The 20,703-nt window shown below is 40.2% G+C and overlaps 1 protein-coding gene across 1 annotated transcript in view; it reads left to right on the top strand.

The window, feature by feature from the left end:
• Nucleotides 1-9,276, top strand: part of LOC100549998 (transmembrane protein 132B) — a 183,575-nt gene extending 174,299 nt beyond the window's left edge. The window contains 3 exon segments of the mRNA XM_031555897.1: nt 2,340-2,613; nt 3,865-4,056; nt 4,847-9,276. Coding sequence (XP_031411757.1) covers nt 2,340-2,613; nt 3,865-4,056; nt 4,847-5,998 — 1,618 coding nt within the window. The 3' untranslated portion in view covers nt 5,999-9,276.
• The last annotated feature ends 11,427 nt before the right edge of the window (nt 9,277-20,703 follow it).

Here is a 20,703-nt window from a genome sequence, read left to right as displayed (position 1 = left end):
TACTTCTAAGGAGAAATGTACAGATATCAACAGCTATAAATATTTCTGTAGGGGAAACAGAGCCCTCACCTTTGTCTGCTTCAGATAACACACAGAAATACATGGGCTTGAATCATCTTTTTGGTAGCACTGACTGCCCAGAAAATCTGCCCTTTCACCTTGCTCCTTAACTCCTGGTCTTGCTGCTCACAATGTTGTGCTCAAATTTGTCTGAAATGTATTTCCTCCTAAACAGTCTACTAGTCTCAAGTTTTAGACAGTGAAATTAGAAGTAAATCAGCATGAAAGAAATGTGAATAGCGGAAACACTTTGGATCTGACTGAGCAAAACATCTGGTGGTATGAAGGTAAAGGGAAAACAGAGCAGTGTAAGAAAAATGAGTCATTGTGGATGTTAAACATGTGAACAGTTCTCTCCACATCACAGAGTGGTGGTTCTGTGATGTCTTTTCCCATAAGAAAATTGGTTCCCAGTGATTCTGCAGCTTTTTTTTCCCCCAAATCTGGCAAGTACTTCTGCACAGGTATTAATAGTACTGTCAAAAAGCAGGGTTAAAGCTCCACATCTTGGGGGCTTCATTTTCCCAAAGCCTGTGATTATTCAGAGCTGGGTTACAGTTTAGTTGAGCTAAAGAGCATTAGAATACAGGAATAGTTTGGAAGTGGGAACCTTAAGGAGTTTATGAACTCTTTTACAGCATTATAAAGCCAAAATACGTCCAGATAGGTCAGGAAAACTCTATCATGTCCCTGTTTCTCCCTCTGTGGCTGTTTTGCTGACTAGCTGTGTCAGCTCATGGTCCAGGTTGAAACTCAGGCTGGGAAAGAGAGAACAACTGAAAATTTCCCTTGGCTAACTCAGCTGGTCTCCTTTCTTTGTGCAATGTAAATCCTATCTTGAGGTCCTCTTTTGTTATAAAAATTCATCAGTGCTTCATTCAGTGACTAATGATGAACACTGCTGTTTTACACACACCAAACCAAAAGGGCTGTACCAAATGCTGCTTATTTCAGGCTGAATATATACGTATATCCACCTAACAAATGATGCATTGAGAATATATTTCTAGTGAATGAGCTTCTGTAACACCAGGACTTTATAGCATTTTGAAGAGCACAAAGGCTTTTCTTAGATACATTTTCAGCTTACAGTTTGCCAAGTTTGTCATAAAACAATTTATAACAAAAGCAATTCTGTTTTATAATAGTTTTTCATAGCTGGTATTTCAAAAAGGAAGATAAAGGACCACAGTAAACACAAAACTACTTCCCAAAATACTGTGAAAAATAAGAGGCTTACCCAGTATTTCACATCCTTGCTATAAAGTCACTTCAGCTTCAATAAATGAGCAAAAGAGAAAGGCAAAATATTTCAGAACAATAAATTCCACGGTGTGAGGGCATAACGAGTAAAAATTTGACCACCTAGGACTTAATGCTTGACTTGCAACAGATAAGAAAATCCATGTGTTTGCCCCAAGGAATGAATAACAACAACAAAGAACTTGTGTGAAACTAAGTTTTAAACTAGAGAAAACTGTGAGATGTGACCAGCCCTAATACCATGTACAAATCACTGATAAAAGGCTTATGCAAAACTGTGATATTGATACAATTATATTTTGCATAGGAGACAAAGTAGAAAACATTAATAGAAGTTTACATAATGCTGTACCTATTCCTAAGGGTGAGTCTAACCTGTCTGGGATGATGTTTGTAGAGCACCATAATGGATAATGTCATAATTTAAGTGCCTAAATTGGACTTTTTGAAGTTCTGTGTGGTCTTTGCTTTTCTAAATGTAGCACTTGCATGAACCATACGAGGTTCTCAAACACAGTAGGATGAGGTGGAGCAGCATTGTGAGGAGATGAGCAACCTGATACAAATGCTATGAGCAAGAGTGGAGGAAGGGATGCTAAAACTTCTGTTCCCACCTCTGCTAAGCTACTGTAGGGATTTGTTCCCAAATGGCCCTCTCGTGAATCTTTCACACTGCTTTCCTTAGCACTCTACAAGATTTGATTGCCAAACAATGGTAAGGAGGGCAAGTGGTGGATCCACTGAAATATCAGCACCAACAGCCATGTTTGCAGGCTGCTGGGCAGTTCTACAATAACAAAGAACCAACTAAGTGATATGATGGCAGCTTTTAAATTTTACAGCACAAAAATCTGTAGAACACTCAGACTTAAGTGTTCTTCCAAAATCTGGTTACCCGTTTATCAAGCAGTAATAGATGACACTAACCTTAATCTAATTGAAAATATTGTGCAAATGGAGCTCTGCAGTGTTGTGTGGAGATTGTGGCAATTCAATAAACATAAATCTGTTTACAGGCCTACCCGTGACAGTGAGGATGAAGAAGATGATGAGAAAAAAGGAAGAGGCTGCACTCTTCAGTATCAGCATGCTATGGTGCGAGTCCTCACACAGTTTGTAGCCGAATCCTCTGAGTTTGGAGGCTACCTGACCTATATGCTAGGCTCTGAGTGGCAGTTTGACATCACTGACCTTGTGACTGATTTCATGAAGGTGGAAGATCCTAGGATTGCTAAGCTTCAAGATGGCCGAGTTCTGGTGGGTCGGGAGCATGGCATCACCACAGTCCAGGTACTGCCACAGGTGTCACTGCTTTAGCAGAAGCCTAAAAAGAAGTTGGAACAGGTTTTCATTTTTGCTGTTTGTCACCTCCATGCAATACCTTTAGGTGAAATTTTGGAAGGGTTGTTTTCACTAAGGATTAAGGAATACAGTGGGAGTTTATGAACAATAAAAGTTACATCATCCATACAACCAGCTTCTTTTTAAATTGGGACCTTATTAACTTACTGGTTAGAAAGATTTACCTAAGATTTACCAGCATTTTTTACATGCGTAGATGTCTTTGAAAAACTGGTCCCTAAACATTCACAAAATGAAACACAAAAAATAGACACAAAAACAATCTTCAGAAATCTTTCAGCGTTCATGCTCACCCATCTATCTTAATTCAGATTTTTAAATCAAAATAAAGGAATGCAAGCATCGAGGATAAACTGTAAGCGCTCATAATGTTCCAGTCATGCTAAATTTCCTTAGTAGTCAATGCACAGAAACAGAGCTCAGTTCCTGTCAGCCTAAAACAACACAGAGAAGGCAAGGGATTTCTGCCCTTGAAGTACTTCTTTCTCCCCAGTGACTATAGCAGTGCAGAAGGCAGCCAGCTCAGATGCAGGTATCTATAACATAGATATCTGATGTTATGTTAGATGACTTACACGTCAAATATTCGAGGCTTGATCCAGCTGACTCGGGAATCAATTGAAAGATGATTTATCTCCTTCTGAGTATCTCAGAAACAAGGTCTTAGAGCAAACTGACAGGACTGTTTTGGCACAAGGAAGAAGATGGAACCCATTGGGATTTTTCAAAATCCATTTTGCAAATCTCTCGCTTCATTGAGGTCTTCTGTTCTCACAAAGGCACCAGGGCAAGTTCCCATTGCTCAGCCTTGTGCACTAATCCTTAGTGAGATTCAGCATTAACTGATATCTTACACGGTATCTTGGGTTACACTGCATTCATTGGAAATGTTATAGACAATACAAAAGTGACTTCTTTTGTTAAACAAATTTGTTTAATTTAAACCATGCTCCATAGTTGAGATGAGGTGGCCATTTTTGAAGTGTTATGATGTTTTATTAAATTATTTTTGTAAATACAGTAATTCAGTAGCAAGCGAGTCCAACCTCTTGGGGGAAACACGACTTATAGTTTACACATAAATGTGACAAACTTGAGATTAACTAAAGTGTTACGCTGATGAGCTAATGATGCTTTCTAACACAGTTGCTGTTTCATGACTGGCTTTTCTCTTTCCAGGTTCTGTCACCTCTTTCTGATTCCATCTTGGCAGAGAAAACAGTGGTAGTTCTAGATGACCGTGTAACTATTACAGATCTAGGAGTACAATTAGTTTCAGGCTTGTCCCTCTCCTTACAAACCAGCAAAGGAAATAAGAGAGCTATTGTATCCACCACCTCTGCGTATGACATCCTTCATACACCAAAACAGGTACGTAATAGAGTATGTAACATGAGGAATTACAAAGTTTTGGATGAGACCACTGATTGAAGTATCTTACATATTTTTCACTATATTTATATAGAATTGTTGCTCTGTAGCAGAAGAAAAAGTACAACTATTATTTTCACACCAGCAGTTTGCAGTAAGACAAATTATTTTCATTGAAATCTTCCTAAACATTGGGGGGATTGCAGTTTCCATAAAGAACTGCAGTCACTTTTGCGTATTTAATGTAGCTGTGTGTATTTGAAAGCATGATGGAACATTTAAAATAACTGCACTGAGCTGTTTTCTTAACCTAGTTTGTTTCAGCAGGCTGAATGGGATCACCGTTCAGTCTGTAACCGCTCCTCATGTTGTACTAAATTTAGCATTGGAACTGCAGCATTACAGAGATTTCCCATTATAAGGCACTTGCAAAATTAATTAACCAGGACTTTGAAAATACAATTATTTTCATAGCAGAGCTCCATTATTCCAAGATGGAGTCTTGCTTGAGACTTAAAGACTTTTTATTTTTGTAATTTTTATTAAAGTTAGATGACTGTTGTCTGATAGTTCCTAAAGATGAGATAAATACCTAATGGCCTAGAAAACTCAAAACTGCAGGACGAGAATGGGAAGCAGAGTAGACATTTTCATTTTTTTCTTTGAAAAACAAGATAAACTAAATCCAAACTGTGTATTTATTTAGCTGATATCAAACAAACAACTGAGCACTGCCTACGTGCTCGCTTACATTTCACACACCATTTTTCTAATCCTCTTTTCCCTGCAGGAAGCCATAGTCAGTGCTTGGATTTTGTTCAGTGATGGGTCAGTGACACCATTAGATATTTATGACTCCAAGGATTTCTCAATCACCATCACTTCACTGGATGAGATGGTAGTATCTGTACACCAGAATCTTCAGTCAAAATGGCCTGGGATAGTGGCAGAAGGGGATGGTCAAGGACCTGTAATTAAAATTGAAATGATCATCAGTGAACCATGTCAGAAGACAAAGCGAAAGAGCATTCTGGCTGTTGGAAAGGGAAGCGTCAAAGTGAAGTTTGGTCAAAAAGATTCTGATCAAAAAGAAAGCACCAATGACATTGATGATACAGATAAAGATTTTAAAAGCCATGCAAGCAATTCCATAGAAAAAACTGCAGAACAAGAGAGGACAGCACAAGAATGGTCCAAAAATGGAGTCCTTAGTAATCACGAGGACAATGCAAACAAAAGCACAACTTTCATATCTCCCATTGATCAGGATTCCCTGGAGGATGACCAGCTCCAAAATAACCCAACTGCCTTCACAGGTTTTCCTGCCCAAGTAGAAATACCAGGAGAGAACAATCCCAGTGATCTCACATTGACTTCAAGAGGATTAACAGATTTAGAGATCGGCATGTATGCCCTGCTGTGTGTTTTCTGCTTAGCAATCTTGGTCTTTTTGATTAACTGTGTGGCATTTGCTTGGAAATACAGACATAAAAGGTTTGCTGTGAGTGAGCAAGGCAACATCCCCCATTCCCATGATTGGGTCTGGCTTGGAAATGAGGTTGAACTGCTGGAGAACCCAGTTGACATTTCACTCCCATCAGAGGAGTGCACTACCATGATTGACAGAGGAATGCAGTTTGAAGAAAGCAACTTTCTCCTTAATGGGAGTTCTCAGAAGACTCTTCATAATCATATCCTCAGATCTTCTGAGTACCTTTGTGAAAAAGAAGTTAAAAGTGAACCTATAAATCCTTCTGGGCCAAAGCAGAAGCGAGTGAAGTTCACTTCCTATACAACAATACTGCCGGAGGATGGAGGCCCCTACACCAACTCAATTCTATTTGACAGTGATGATAATATTAAATGGGTATGCCAAGATATGAATCTTGGTGATTCCAAGGAACTTAGGGACTATATGGAAAGACTGCAAGACAATATGTAAAACTACTTTCTTATGTTTGTAATCACCTTTATGCCTTCTGTTTATGGATGGTGGAGCGGTCAGTCCAGTCAGCAATAGGAACAAGACAGTTCAACCTTGGAGTTACTGAGATGATAATCTGGCATCACTGAGCAGGTACAAGAGGCTGGCTGAGTTAAACCTGTTTCACCACAAACCAGGATGTGCCCCTAAAGCAGCTACCTGTAGGTGTTGAAGGTGTCACACATGATGGCTGTTTTTGTATACTGCCTGGTACTAGCAAAATGCTAATACAACTACGCTCAGACTCAGAGGAGACTTCATTTGTTTGTCATTTCTCATGATAAATGGTAAATAAGAAAAGAAAGCGATCTTTGTTTGATTGATTTTTCTAGTCGTCATTCTTTGTAAAGCACAGTGGACATTTCTTGCTTACAGCCTGAGACATGGCTTATATTAAAAGGGATATGAATGAATCTGATCTTATTGCCTACGTGCAATGCAGCCAAGTAGTCTTACTGTTTTTTACACATATAAAAAACCCCATGTGGTTAATTTCCTTTTGTATCGTTTATGAATTTTATTTGACTTAGGGAACATTATTTCCATTGATCTTTTTTTTGTTTCTGTTGTACCAAAGTGAAGTACAGTAATATTTATAACAATTTAGGTTTTCCATTCATCGGCATCAGCTCCTAGAGATACCTCCTTCATCACTGATTATCTTCCTTCTTTCCATGTGAATATGTGGGTCATTAGAAACATAGAAAGGTGTTAGAACTCTTACTGGGAAAGGGTTTTATCTTACAGGGAACTGTAAATACAATAATAAACAACCCTGGAATATGAAAATCAAGGAGCAACTCCGGGTTTACTTTTGTCATTGCTTACATGAAAAGGTAACCTGCAAACAAACAGCACACACTTCAAAGGAAAACACAGCAGCTTCGTTGACAATACACTTTATCAGAAGGAGAAAACCAAATACGGTACTGAAATGCATAGAATAGGAAGGAGCAAATAGCAAAGAAGCAAAGGCTTGGAGTCAGTGTTACACATTACTAATAAATTAATACACTGATGGTAGAGTTTAGCAGGACGTCAGATTATGCTCCAGACACCCACTAAGCCATCACAGACCATAAGGCTGCTAAGAAAAAAAAAAAACCACAAATAAGCTACATTAAGTCATTTTTCATTAAAAAGGGAACAGGAAAGAAAATGCCCAGTGGGCACATTATAAAATGACTATTTGCAGTTGTAACAAGGAACAGATGCTGAAGGTTTAAAGCTGCCCTTGCACAGGTATTATGTGTATATTTGTGTGGAAGAATAACTGAAATGTGTTGAGAATTACATTTAGAAAAAAGCTGAAGCTACATGATGCTAAAAAAACCAACACACAATAAAGCACAGGTTCTTCTGATGGATAAGGTCCAAACTATGACAGCCTCACGCACCGTTGCTCCCACATTTCGAGATAAAACCTTAATTCGGTGATTGTGTTCTGATATTAGAACAGACCAGATAACCTTTACTCTGGCAAATTATGCATTTGGACCCTATTCCACCACTGGGAACATGTTTAGTATAACTACTGCAAAATACCAGAATTTAGATAGTGAGACTACAAAGCAAAATGAGGACACCAGGCTTATGAAAGTGATTAAAGACTTTTGCTTGCTGGCGTTGAACTGCATAGTCAGGGAAAAGCATCTGTTATAATCCAATTTTAAGCAGATAAAGTACCAAACCACCACGATGCTTCCATTTGATAAGGGATGCAGCGCTTGTACTGAAGTGAAATCTCAGAATGTCTAACAAATGTTTCCCTCCTCTTTAAATGCTCCAGATCTCATGAGGAACCATTAATTCCTTCTATGATCCTTGTTAATAAGAACAGGGGAAAAAAAAATCCCTTTTTAAGATTTAGCATCTCTTCCCAACGTGCTCTTATCTGAGAGCGCCTCGCAGAGATTAACCTTGTCCCAATACCCAGCCCGGTCCTCCTCTGTATAAATCAATCACCAATAAACCTAAACTAGACATGAGGCAGCGTGGCGATGGTACTTGAGCAGGACAAACAGCATTGCTGTTTCCATGAATGCATACCCAGCAGCTTACCAGTGCAACCAGGATCTTGCATGCACTGTACTCAGCTCTGTAACCCACTTCAGTGTGGCCACAGTTCTGCCAACTGCATCAGCAGATGCTGAATTCCGGCCCTGGTCACTGTGGCACACTGAATGGAGAGACCTACAGCTGTGCTCATTTGCTCTTCTGAATCTTTACTGCGTGACAGAAAGCAACAGCCACTTCTAAACTGGAAGGAAAAGAATTTAGATGAATATAGTAGGTATGAAGCATAGTCCTGGGTTGAAGTGCAGTACTTTTGAAATGAAATATCTCACGTTTTCCTATCAAAATAACATACTTCGAATGTGAATTTAATTTAAAATAATTCAAAACAAGTGAAACCATTTTCAGATGCACCTATTTTTTTTTCCCCCCCAGGGAGTCAAAGCTCTTCTTTATTTAAAAAAAGAATGAAAAAGGTCTTTTACTCAATGGAATACATCATATTCTGCTGTGAAATGAACAGCATTTGTAGATTAATAAAAGAGGCTCTGGTTTTGAGATTATTGAGCAGAGGAAGTCAGGTGATTAAAAGCCATGATATGTAAGCATGCAAGAAACTAGAATTGTCTAAAAAAGAAAACAAACTATACAGATTAATCAGAATTGTGCTTCAGTAGGTGCCTAGGGAAGCAACACCTGTAATCTATTGCTGAATAAAGAGAACATCTTATTTATAGCATAAAGAGAGAAGGCACAGTAGGCGAGTTTCTTTGCCTGATAGCTAGAAAAGACAATATTTGGTATCAATGCATAAGGAAGGAACAATTCAACAAGCAAAGAGAGGGTTAATGAAAAATAGGGAGTTTGTGAACTGTAAAAACAGAGCTGATGCCAGACCCTCAGCTCTTGTAAATCAGAGCTGAGGCACTGATGCCAGCTGAAGAGCTGGCATTCAGAGAACACAGAAGAGCTAGTGGTTTTCATCTGTTTGGAACTTACTTCATTCGAACACACAGCCTAGCTCCATGTGGCTTGTCTATGCATTCTTTCTCATTTAATAAGAATTAAGGAAACGAGTACCCTGCTCTCCTCTTGATGTAGAACCACACAGAGTAATGTTTTGAGCTGCTGTTTCTTAATTCATACTGGGGAATGTACAAGAAAATCCTACAGCCATATGACACAGTACAAACAGTCCATGATAGAATGGAAAAAAAAAACAAAACTGTATTTCAAGGTAGAGTACCCTATGAATGAAATACCATTTTTTCATAGAGGAAACGCTCTTTTCTGAAATATATCATGTGCACTACATTGAAATACACTTTAGTGTATTGTGAAATGCATACATTAACTGCTGAATCTATAACACTGAATATGTATATACATCACACCCAAGATGTTTATACGATATAATAAGTCTTAGATGTATAACATAATGAATTCTGTACAAAATAAACTGTAAGTTAAGACAATGAAAGACAACTTTTATATCTGTGTAATTTGTATGCTAAGTTATTCAAGCCTCAGTTTTCATCTTTAAATGTGCCCTTAAAACAACCACGTTGATTTTCTATAGGCAGATGTCTGAAATAAAGACTTCACTCTTCGAAAAGAAGCAATTGAAAGACTGTGAAAAAGACACAGATTCTTCTGGAGAAATAAACATACTGCTGATGTGATTTTTTAAAACCGACTCTAAGGCATTTTCCATTTGTACTGATCGAGGTGATCTACTGGTTGGGTTGAGGGTGATGTGCCCTGGAGTGCAAACAGCAAATAGTGATGTGCCCATCTGCCAACTGTTTGGGTGTCTCCCTGCTTAAAACACCATGAGTTACAGATTATATCCAGGGGTTTCACTCACTCTTCCCTGCAAAGTGGCGCAGCCATCTCTTTCTGCACTAAGTGATCCTTCCTCAGCAAAAAATGGGCCAGTGATCATGAAGAATGTAATGATCATTAGAAAACCACTGTCTTGCGAAGTACAATAAAAAGGTAACTTAACCTGCCCCTTTAGCTCTCTGTTGTGAACAGATTTTGCTTCATTGTTATTAATTTCCTCCTAGGATGTCTTATGTTCCCATGAGAATCACAGACCCTCAAAATTATTAAACTCCTTTGCTTCGTTTTCAAGTGGACCACAGCTGAGATCCAGTTGTACAAACTCACGGCAAACCTGTTGGCTGTTTTTGTGCTAATAGGGGCAATTTAACATCACTTGAATAATTTAAGGATCACTATTGTCATTTCTAGCTTATAGAAATTTGTTGTTATACAAAGTCAGTTGAATGAATAGATTGAATGCTGATTTAGAAAGAACCTCAGAGAAACTGAATTTTAACATGTTTTGGGCACAGATTCCACTGTCACCACTTAGTATTCTCAACAGTAAAATAAGAAGCATGTATTGTAAATAACACTTTTTTTTTAAACCAGTGATATTTGGTCCATAATTGACCCACACTATGACCTTTCTCCCTGGTATCGTCTTAGTGAAGAGATTTCCAGTACATCTACACACACCACAGTGCCACTGAAGCTATCAGACCACGAGCCTTTACAGACAAGAGTCAAACAGTCCCCTCTTCTAAACAATTATCACAGGAGCAAATTTTAACTACCAATGTGTATGTGCCATATAACTGAAAATAATTACCTGCATTTGTTTAAGGAAATGTAAGAGGCCAAGAAATACATTTTTTTTCTTCCAAAATTCAAGCCCTTGGAATTTGGCAGGCAAAAGTTCACAGTGCTGTATGTCACAGATGAAATAGGTCAGATCCTGAAGGCTGTCTGAGCTGAAACTCCCCCTGGCCTTGTTAGGAGATGGGCTATGACAGGAAAAAGCAGAGATGGACAATTACCCATCAGGTCTGAGGGGTTGGATATGGCCTCATAGCACCTGGCACTGGATGCTGCTGTTTGCAGTCAGTAACACCTCTAGCTTTAGCAAACAGAACAAGTGGTCATGTTTAGAGTTTGCACAACTGATGACACATGGCACTGTGTAGTATCCATAAAGAACAGAGAGATTGTTTTGCTGAAGTGGAGCAAGTTGCAAAATTAACTAGACTTTGTAAGTCTACACCCTCCCATTACATCCCTTTTAGTGTAGCAGTACATTTCTGTTTGTTTCTGTTCCAGTGATACGTTGTGAGCAGAGCCTGCAGAAGTCAGGTTATGAGGGAATAAAGCTGAGCTGTATTCTTGATAGAGGCAGCTTTGTCATGAAACTGCACCGAGGTGAGGGAGCTCTGAGACTCCTCAAATGTGTAATGCTGTTACTGACTTCCAAAAGCATACCTATTGGATTAAGGATTTATAAACCAATATGGAGAAAGGCTTATATCATTCCTTCTGATAATCTTGGGTTAGTCTTATTAAAAAAAATCAATGGGATCTGATGATATAAAACCCAAGTAATGAGCTCAAGATTTAGTGGAAATAAACAGTGGATATTTTTAATCCTACAATTTAAAGCTGTGGTGAGGAGAGCAGAATACACTCTGATGCTTCAATATTATCTCTGGGAAGGTTTTTAAAAAATAAGCAGACTTTAAAAAACATTCACTAAAAAACATAGAGTGAACAAAGTCCTACTGAAATATATGACTGCTCAAAAGCATTCATTTCCAACTAAGTCTGCCTCTCTAATTTACACACGTTACAAATAATGATGCCATTTCATAGTGTATTTACACAGAAATCTTATCCATTAATTATTTCCTGGGTCCACATACCCTGCTGGCAGGCATTATGGGATGCTGTAAATAAAATATAAACTCGGCGCCATGGAATCTCTATGATTTCAGACCCAGCCAGGAATTCACAGTATTTTGTGCAGTGCTGCTGGCCAGACCAAGGCCTGCAAAAGTTGGGTCAGCCCAAACCAGACCCTGTCTGGCGTACAGATACATGAGTTGGCTGCATCTTCTCTAAAAAGAATAACCCCAGAGTGAAAGCTTACTTTCTTCACTAAATCCCAAGGAGGCATTACTGTCTGTTGTAAATTAGCAACTTTTTTTAAACACTGAACTGTTTTACATATATAAATAGGTGCCACTTATACTGCAGGCTATAAATCAATCTTTCACTTGAGGTAAAATATTCCACCTTCCCAGGTAAATTAATTTCGACAAGTACTTCACTTTATTTTCAATAGATAGAGTGGGAGTGCTTTATTTTCACAGTTTAATTCAATTTTAAATAAGCTGAGCGTTCAGAGCCAAAAACCAGACAGGATGAGAATCCATACACAGTCACCTGGCTAGTGCAAGGAAATAAACCACAGCAGGGATATCTTTGTCTAGTAATAATTAAGACTTTGTCCAAACATTTGCCCTTGGTATATATAAACTGCGTATAGGTGTCCATTTTAATCCCAGGTAAACATTCTAGTTGCATTATGCTAAATATGCATGTACTGTAAGTGCACACATATGGCAGCATCGCTGATATCCTGCTGATTGCACAAATTTGACACGTATAAATGAAAACATTGTGAAATCTTTTTCTAAATCTAAAATGCTAGGTCACTTCCAAAGGCCTAATTTGTGAAGACAGGTTACAGGAGGCTTTTTTCTGGAGGAGTTAAGCAAGGACCAAAGAGGCTGGGATAGAGCAGGATATTAAAAAAAATACACAAAATTAAAGAACTTTAACCAAAGACAGATGATGTTAATTGGGAGCTTTCCACTGATGTCAGCTACCGAATAAGATGGGTCAGCTAAGATCCCCACCGACTCTGCAGCAAGCACAAAAGGCTATTTTCAGTAGTTGTTTTTCATTTAAGAGTAATAAGACATTGGCACTGCTCCTGTCCTCACATGTTACAGCTATCTGCCTACAGAGAAATGGAAGAGGACTGCACAAGTAGGAAGCAGGAGCACCTGCAACCTCTGAACAGTAAGAGAAAGGGCTCGAGTGGGAGAAATCAGAGAGCTCACCCAGCTCTCAGCCCGTTTCTTGGTCTTTGCCAGAGAGGGCCTCTACTGATGTTCTTTTAACATCCTGTGGCATAAAAGCAATGGCCACTATGTTGTGTTACCCAGCAAGTTAGCAAAGGGACATTTTGGCAAGGCTGCTCACGCAGGGCTCAGAGCAATTCAGCCTTCTTTGAAGAAAGATCTACTTTGAGGTCTGCTACATCAGCTCACAGTAATGGCCACCTATGCTGACATCCTATTAAAGTCCACAACCACAATAAGATGCTTCAGCAAACGTTGAGAAGACCTACAGCATGGATGTCTGCAGTATCAGCTCTGTCAGACCAACATGCAGAATGTCTGGCCAATACCACAAGCACTGGCTGTGGTTTAATACAATAAATGCTCCATAATATAAAAACGTGGAAGTATATACACCTGTTTAGGTGCGAGGTTACGTGGTTACTGGAAATAAAAGTGGCTCCTCTGTCTGGAGTATTTGTAAATATGGTGTGTGGTGCCTACACTGATTCATATTAGTTCTACTGCAGAACTCCTTGTCTGGCTTTCAGCCATCTCTAATGCCTCATTTTAACTTTGCAATCCAACTTTGCTGTAAAAGCACCAAAGCATGCATCACCAAAATATAGATTAGAAAAGGATTTCAGGCTTTTAGGGCTTGTGCCAGAAGAAGCTGAGCAAATAACTAAAGGGATTTAATTTGCTGCCCCACAAAAGCTGCATTCCTTTAGATAAGGTTTAGTAAAAGCCAAAGTTTCTAAGGGCATTCCCTACTTTGGAAAGAGTTCACCTTATTCTTGCTGTCTTTCTTTCTGTTTGCAACACAAGCAGAAAATACATTGTGAAAGGAAAGTTGGCAGGATACTGATCACGGTGGGGATGTAAGGAGTCATTTCAGCATTCCCAATTACTTCTCAAAGAGGAAGATGCTGATGACTGCCATGCTGTAAGCCATACAACTGCACCACCTTCTGGACTCTGTCCAAAGTGGAAGAGAGATGTGCTTCCTTAGGGTGACTTTCCTGCACACAGGTGAAGATACATAGTGCATCAGAATCCAGACATGGACAGCAGGGGAGCAGGAAGAAAATGTTTATAGTAAATTCAAAAGCTCAGTGTGCTGGTAAGAAATTTGCACTTGAGTAACAAAGAATAAATCAGTCAACCATTTTCTTAATAGGAAAAGAAATTATACACCCAGGAGCCACTATGGCATTCCTGAAACAACTGCTTCTACTTTAAACGAAGCTTCATTTAAATAAAGACACTTGACATAGTATTTCCGAAGGCAAACAAGGATCAAAGCAAGGATTTTGCTGTATGTTCAGCTGTTATTTGACTGGGCTATGTTTCTTTACAATGGCTTACTTTGTTAGGCTCTTGGTCATTGTAACTCATGAGGATGTATGGTATTTTCGAAGGAAATGCTAGTGAGCACTGTGTGTTCCAACAGTCTGAATAATGGAAGCATGCATTTGTCAATATAATAGAGTTTGTAAAGCAGCTAGTTCCCTCGACTTGCCAGAAGCTGGTAACTGGGGCCATGCTGGGAGACATACAGCTGCGTGGGGCTGTCTTCTACTTTTATTTTCTGCCATTTTTTAAGTGGACATATTCAAAATGTTAACAAAACAAACAAACAAAAAACCAACAACAAACAAACACCACAACGCTAAAGTTAAACCAAAGCACAAACAAACAACTCCCCCCCCCCACATCTCATCAAGTAATGCTGTAGCTGCCTTCCTACACTGGTGCAGACCAGAGGGAAAGAAGGCAGCAAAAGGCGTTCTAACAGTTCAAGGGGAAAGAAGAGCACACAGGTGGGAAGGAAACAGCAGATACCAGAGCACTGTTCAACAGTGCTGACACCTGACTCTGGCCCAGGTTGAGCCCTCTTTAAAAAGCTACTGAGATTCTGAAGTAGTCTTTGGTATCTACATCCATTCTGACATCCCTTATAGAATTCAAATGCCTTTAACAAACCTTTTAGGCAGGAATAAACTTAGATCCTCCTAAAAGCTAACAGGGCTTGTGCTCCCCAGGTCCGTGGGTAGCATTCTCCACGTGCCATCAATGATTTATGACCTGAACCTCATAGTCTGGCAGCACCACTCGGTCACATTTGCAGTTTTTTATGCTTAAGCAGTGTATGCACCAAGAGAAGCTTATGGGAGCCACAAGGACAGATAACCTGCCACTGACTTTGCCACCTTTGCTAAGAAGGACCTGGTCCAACCTTGTCCTCATTGAGCAATGAGGGCTTTTTCCCTCTTTCCTGCAAAAGGGGGCACTTCTCCTTAGACCTAAATTAGAAAACACATGCTCTGTCATTTCAACTGTAGTCATAACTTAGTGAGCTATTAAATATGAACCAGTTCACTGAACAGAGAAACTAAAATGAAAAGCAAATCCCCAAATTAGTAAAAAATAATAATCGCAATGCCTCGGGCAACATCTTTTTAACTCCCATCACATCGAACCCATCCAATTAGTTTCAAAACCATGCACCTGCTTTCTCCTTCTCTTTTCTCTTTCCTTTGGTCTACGTACATCCCTCCAAAGCCAGGAAAAGCTACTCGGCACTGCTAAGACTACAGCTGGAATACTGTTTTCACTTCTGGACTCACCAGAGGCAGTCTGACAAAGTGGCATGTCAAACGGACGTGTGTGTGAAGCAAAGATGGATCACCAAATTCCTCCATGCTTAAGAAATGGCACCCACTGACACCTACTGAATGTTTATGGAGACCAAACAGTGGATGTGAGCACTGTGAGGCAGTGGGTGGTGTTGCAGCAGCAGTGACATCAAAGTGAAAAATGCCACGTTCCGGATGGCCATGTAGATTTTTATGAGTGTGGCATGCATGCCTGTGGAAATAAGTAGGAGGCACTACTTTCAGAGCAAGCTACATATCTGTTCCTCTGGTATGGAGGTGAGGAAGGGTGGACCAGGGATAGGTGGCACATAAGGACTGCTCTGTTCTCTTGTAGCTGCACCCTGAGCAAAACGAACAAAATGTGAGCATTACCTTAGGTAAGCAATTAAACAGATGTTGAACTTTTCAGGCACACAGAAACACGCCCTGCCACGCAGCAAGGGGCTGTGCATGAAGAATGAGATCACACACTTGACACAGAGGTATGATAGAGGGGCAGATCTGCACACCATTGATTCCCTAAAGAATCAAAGACACTGTAGGGAATGCATGGAGCACAAACAAAGCGTTGCATTTTGGAGGTAGGGATCATGATGGCCTGAATGGGACAGCTGTAAATAACAGCAGCAGGGCTTGTTTCTGCCCCCACAGCTCACAGTGAAGGTACAACACCCCATACCACCTGTCCCCTGGGGAATGCTGCGCAGCTCTCAAGTTGACACAGCCAGCTTGCAGTGCCTTCCATGAAATTCTCTCTCCCTCCCTTGTAGCCACGCACTACAGCCCAGCAGAGCAGAGCTCTAGGTGCCACAACCACCTGTCTTCTCTTAACTACAGGTTTCCCAAAGGCAGAGCCATCTCAGGCTGCACTGCTTGGCATGTTCCAACGACCTGATTTAAGATATTCTGAAAGGGACTATTTTTAGGGTCGTATTATATACATTTACACATTTCCCTCCTACGGAGGCAGCCCACACTTGGTGCTTCATTGACCCTGTTCTAATGCTAGAAAGCACTTAGGCTGTCCCTCTCTCTTCTGGTGTAATCTTAGGATAAATTAGAGGAGATAATGTGCAGCAAGTTCTGGTATCCCTTTGTCAAACGCCCATCCAAGCTGGAGGTGTCAATGTGCCACTGACAGGATGTGTTCTGTGAGGTTCCTGTTTGTGTGCATGCCAAACTCATGTACTAGAATGTCCCTTGTACAGGGAAAAGAAGTATTTCTGCCATTTTTCTAGGCCTTTTTGCACTAGACTCGTTGAGGTGATGTGTTTTTTTATTCTCTTTCACTTTTCTCCTTCAGATACTGTAAGAGGCATTGCAACTTCACTAATTTATTTGCAGAAACCATTGAAGATTACATCTACTGTGATCAAATCCCCTTAAGTAAAATATAAACCGCTACTTCTCTGAATGTAAAGCCTAGATCAATAATGGACATGAAATCATCAAGTTTAATCTCAAACACAGTGAACCCAAGTAATCACTCTTCTTGATATAAAACTAATTCTGTTTGACAATAAAATACTACTAGTCTGTGCTATAAACCAATGGAACAAATAACTTTCTTAACCCTGACAGCTGCTGTCCAAAATCATTACATCTCCTCTCCTTAGTGATCAAGCATTTCACTGTAGTACTATTTCAGCTCAATTCCTATGAAACCCATCATATACACCAGAAGTTTGGAAGAGTTTCTTTTAAAGCAAAGCCTAATATTATTTTTCTCCTCTCTCTATTTGCCAAAATGGCACAGGTTGTATGATGAAGGCACAAACAACACACATGATGCTCCCTGGCACGTAGCTAGATCATCTCAAATTTAAGTGTGAGATAATTAACTTGAGGCCCAAAAGCACCTATCTCAATATCTGTAACCAATAGCAATGATGCTGAAATGCAGTTTCCTGCCCAGCACATGCGGGGATGTCTGCAGACACATGCTAACAGTACCTGGCCACATTCTTGTCATGTTTCTCATTTGTAGAGCTCCCTGTCTAATCTTGACGCCCAGTCTGTAAATTCCTGGCATTACTGACAAATAATCCTCCAGACATCCAAGATATAAAAGATGCCTCAGCTGTCCAAACACACCAGAGCTTGCAATTATGAAAACTAAGCTTTGTTGATCTTTAAGGTGATAGCCAGCTAAAATCCAAAACACTATTACTCCAGGAAAAAGGAGTGTTATCTAAGTAATAACTTGTCCTTGCAATAAAGCAAAGGCAGGCGAGCAGAATGGGAACAGGGAGTGACTGAGCAGATGCACCAAACCACTGGGCTTAGACAGACCAGTGCTTCTTGCTCTCTGCTTGCAACTAGAGGAAATGATGTGAAACTGATTCTATCACTCTCCAATTTTTGATAATGCCTTGCATGTTTCTCTCGCTATTTAAAGCGCGGCAAAGGAAGCCACAGCACTCTTTGTTGAGTAGGTGCAACATCTGTTTTTTTCCTCCCATTCTACTGGCAGAATACTTCACATTGAGATCCTCATTTCATTACACCAGATAGATCCTTCAGGCTCTCAAGCTTTCAAAGCTCTGGATTTTCAAGAGCTCTCCTTACATACAGAAAGCACCCAAGGGCAGAGCTAATTCCAGGATCTGGATCTGTCTGCGGTTTACCTGCCTACCACAGATTCTCTCTTCTTAAAACCACACTCTGGGATTATTATTTTTGTCTAAATTCTTCCAGCAAATAACTGCACATAATAACAGCCAGGTCAGGGCAGAGCACAATTTAAGTCAGATCCCTTCCCATCCAAGTTAGTGAAAGTCAGATTGTCTCAGTGCCGAAATTCAGGGGTGGCAGTTACTGAACGGGAGCCAATGGCTGTTATCATCTCGTTAATGTCAAAGCTTGAATCTTTTCCCCCTTCTTTCAATACTTCTGAAAACGTACACCCTGTCACAGCCCTTGATATCAGTTTGGCATCCCCGGAGCTGAGAAATTTTAATGTTCTGTTGGCTTTTTATCCTGACACTTTAAGAAAAAAAGAAACACAACTTGTTACGGTCAAAGAGGAGGGGCAGGAACATTGGTTATTGTGTAAGCAACATACACAATTCAAGCATTGCAATCTCAAAGTTATAATTCTGGGAGTAACTAATGGGAATAAATAGCTCTGAAACAGCAGGCTTTACTTTCTGCACAGGTAGGAAGTGTCACTTTCTGCTTGGGCCTCGGGGATCTAGGTTAGGGAAGATCTTAAAAATGGAGCAAGTCAACAGGCTCATCTCTTGTCAGAAAGAAACAACGCCTATTTCTTTACCCTTGCAAATGTATTCAGAGTGATAGTTTATAATTATAGATCTAAAGATTCTGAAAGATAATGAAGTTAGTATTTTAAACAACATGCCAGATTTTAAATGACAATTACGGCTTTCTGTGGTTCAAGAATCAACATGCTGTTTTTCTTCTGTTGGGTAAATACTCATCAGCACCACGATGGCATTCTGGCAGCAATTATTTAGAGCTTAGTCAGAAATTGATTTCCACTATTACCTATCATGAATGATGCAGAAACCTGCCTGGTACTGAGGTAGGAAGCTTGAACCTTCAGCCCGAAAGCAGGATGTGCATTCCAGCTTTCCAGTACGCTTTATAATGCGACAGGACCCTATTTTAGGATGGAACAGGCTGACAGACACACCTCTTTGACAACGCCTGAATACCCTGGTGATAAAAATGCTGTGGGAGATCTAGATTCAAAGGCTTTTTTAGATTCAAAGAGCTTCTTTCGTGCTGGAGCTCTCCCCTTTTACCTGTCTGTCCCAGCAATCCAATTGCTCTACTTGCATCAGACAGCTGTTCTGCTCTGCCATGCCATTATTTGAGAAAACTTTCTCAAGAAAAGGCTCCCCAAAACAGCCTGGCCCTGCAAATCCCACTGTGTTTTCACAGCATTCTAAAGAAAACGACCAAGAGAATTCGGAGAGAAATCTACACTATCTCCCCACAACTGCAGCAGGAAGCTCCAATTATCAGTTCTCTATGTACCAACAAGCCCTCTGACTACAGTCTTTCCCCAAATCGCTGTCTTCCCCAGTCCAACCTGTCACAGCACACTGCCACGCAGTTTTATACTGTGCTAAGTTAGGAAATTTGATGCTGCTTTGGCATTTCTAATTACTGGTGTTGATAAAAGCAATTAGTTCTGGTGGGTGGAAACTATGTGTAGATCTGTAAACAAACGGTACGGAGCGTACCAAGTGTGTCACTGTCAGCCACCACTTGCTCTCTTGAGATAAAACTTAGAAGCACTCTGCCCTTAGCAGTGGTGAATATTTGCTCATTCATATGGATTAGTAAACCAACTGTGATAGCAGCAAGCAGACCTACTAACAAAGGGGAGGAGTCTCCTCACCTCCCAGGTAATATTTTCACACCCCAGAGAAGCTGGTTTGTTGAAGCCAAGTGTTCCATTTAACATTATAATCCTCATGAAATCTCACTGAAAAGATACTTGAAAGGAGATGCTTTAATTAGGTTTCCTTTAGAGATGGGAAGAAAACATATGCCCAAGAGTCTTTTAGAAATTAAGGTGTTTTCACAGAGTCACAGAAGGATAGGGGCTGGAAAGGACCTCAAGAAACCACTGAGTCCAACTCCTTGCTAAAGCAGGTTCCCTACAACAGGTTGCACAGGTTGGTGTCTAAATGGGTCTTGAATATCTCCATAGAAGGAGACTTCACAACCTCTCTGGGCAGCCTGTTCCAGTGCTCCATCACCATTACTGTAAAGAAGTTCTTCTGCATGTTTGCATGGAATGTTGCACGTTCAAGTTTTAGGCCACTGCTCCTTGTCTTATCGCTATGCACCACCAAGAAGAGCCTGGCCTCATCCATTTGCCTCCCACCTCCCTTTAGATATGTAAAAACATTCATCAGATCCCCACACAGTCTTCTACAACAGCACTGGAAGAAGTGACCATCTGCCATCAAATGGAATCCAGCTGGCAAATGCTATGACCACCACTCCATTACTAGTATTAAGGAAATATGGAACATATACTAGCTTAAGGGGGGAAAAAAAA

Source organism: Meleagris gallopavo, chromosome 17 (genome assembly GCF_000146605.3).
Source record: "Meleagris gallopavo isolate NT-WF06-2002-E0010 breed Aviagen turkey brand Nicholas breeding stock chromosome 17, Turkey_5.1, whole genome shotgun sequence".
Lineage (NCBI taxonomy): Eukaryota > Metazoa > Chordata > Aves > Galliformes > Phasianidae > Meleagris > Meleagris gallopavo.
The sequence above is the reverse complement of the archived record's forward strand: the minus strand, read 5'-3'. Positions and strand labels throughout refer to the sequence as shown.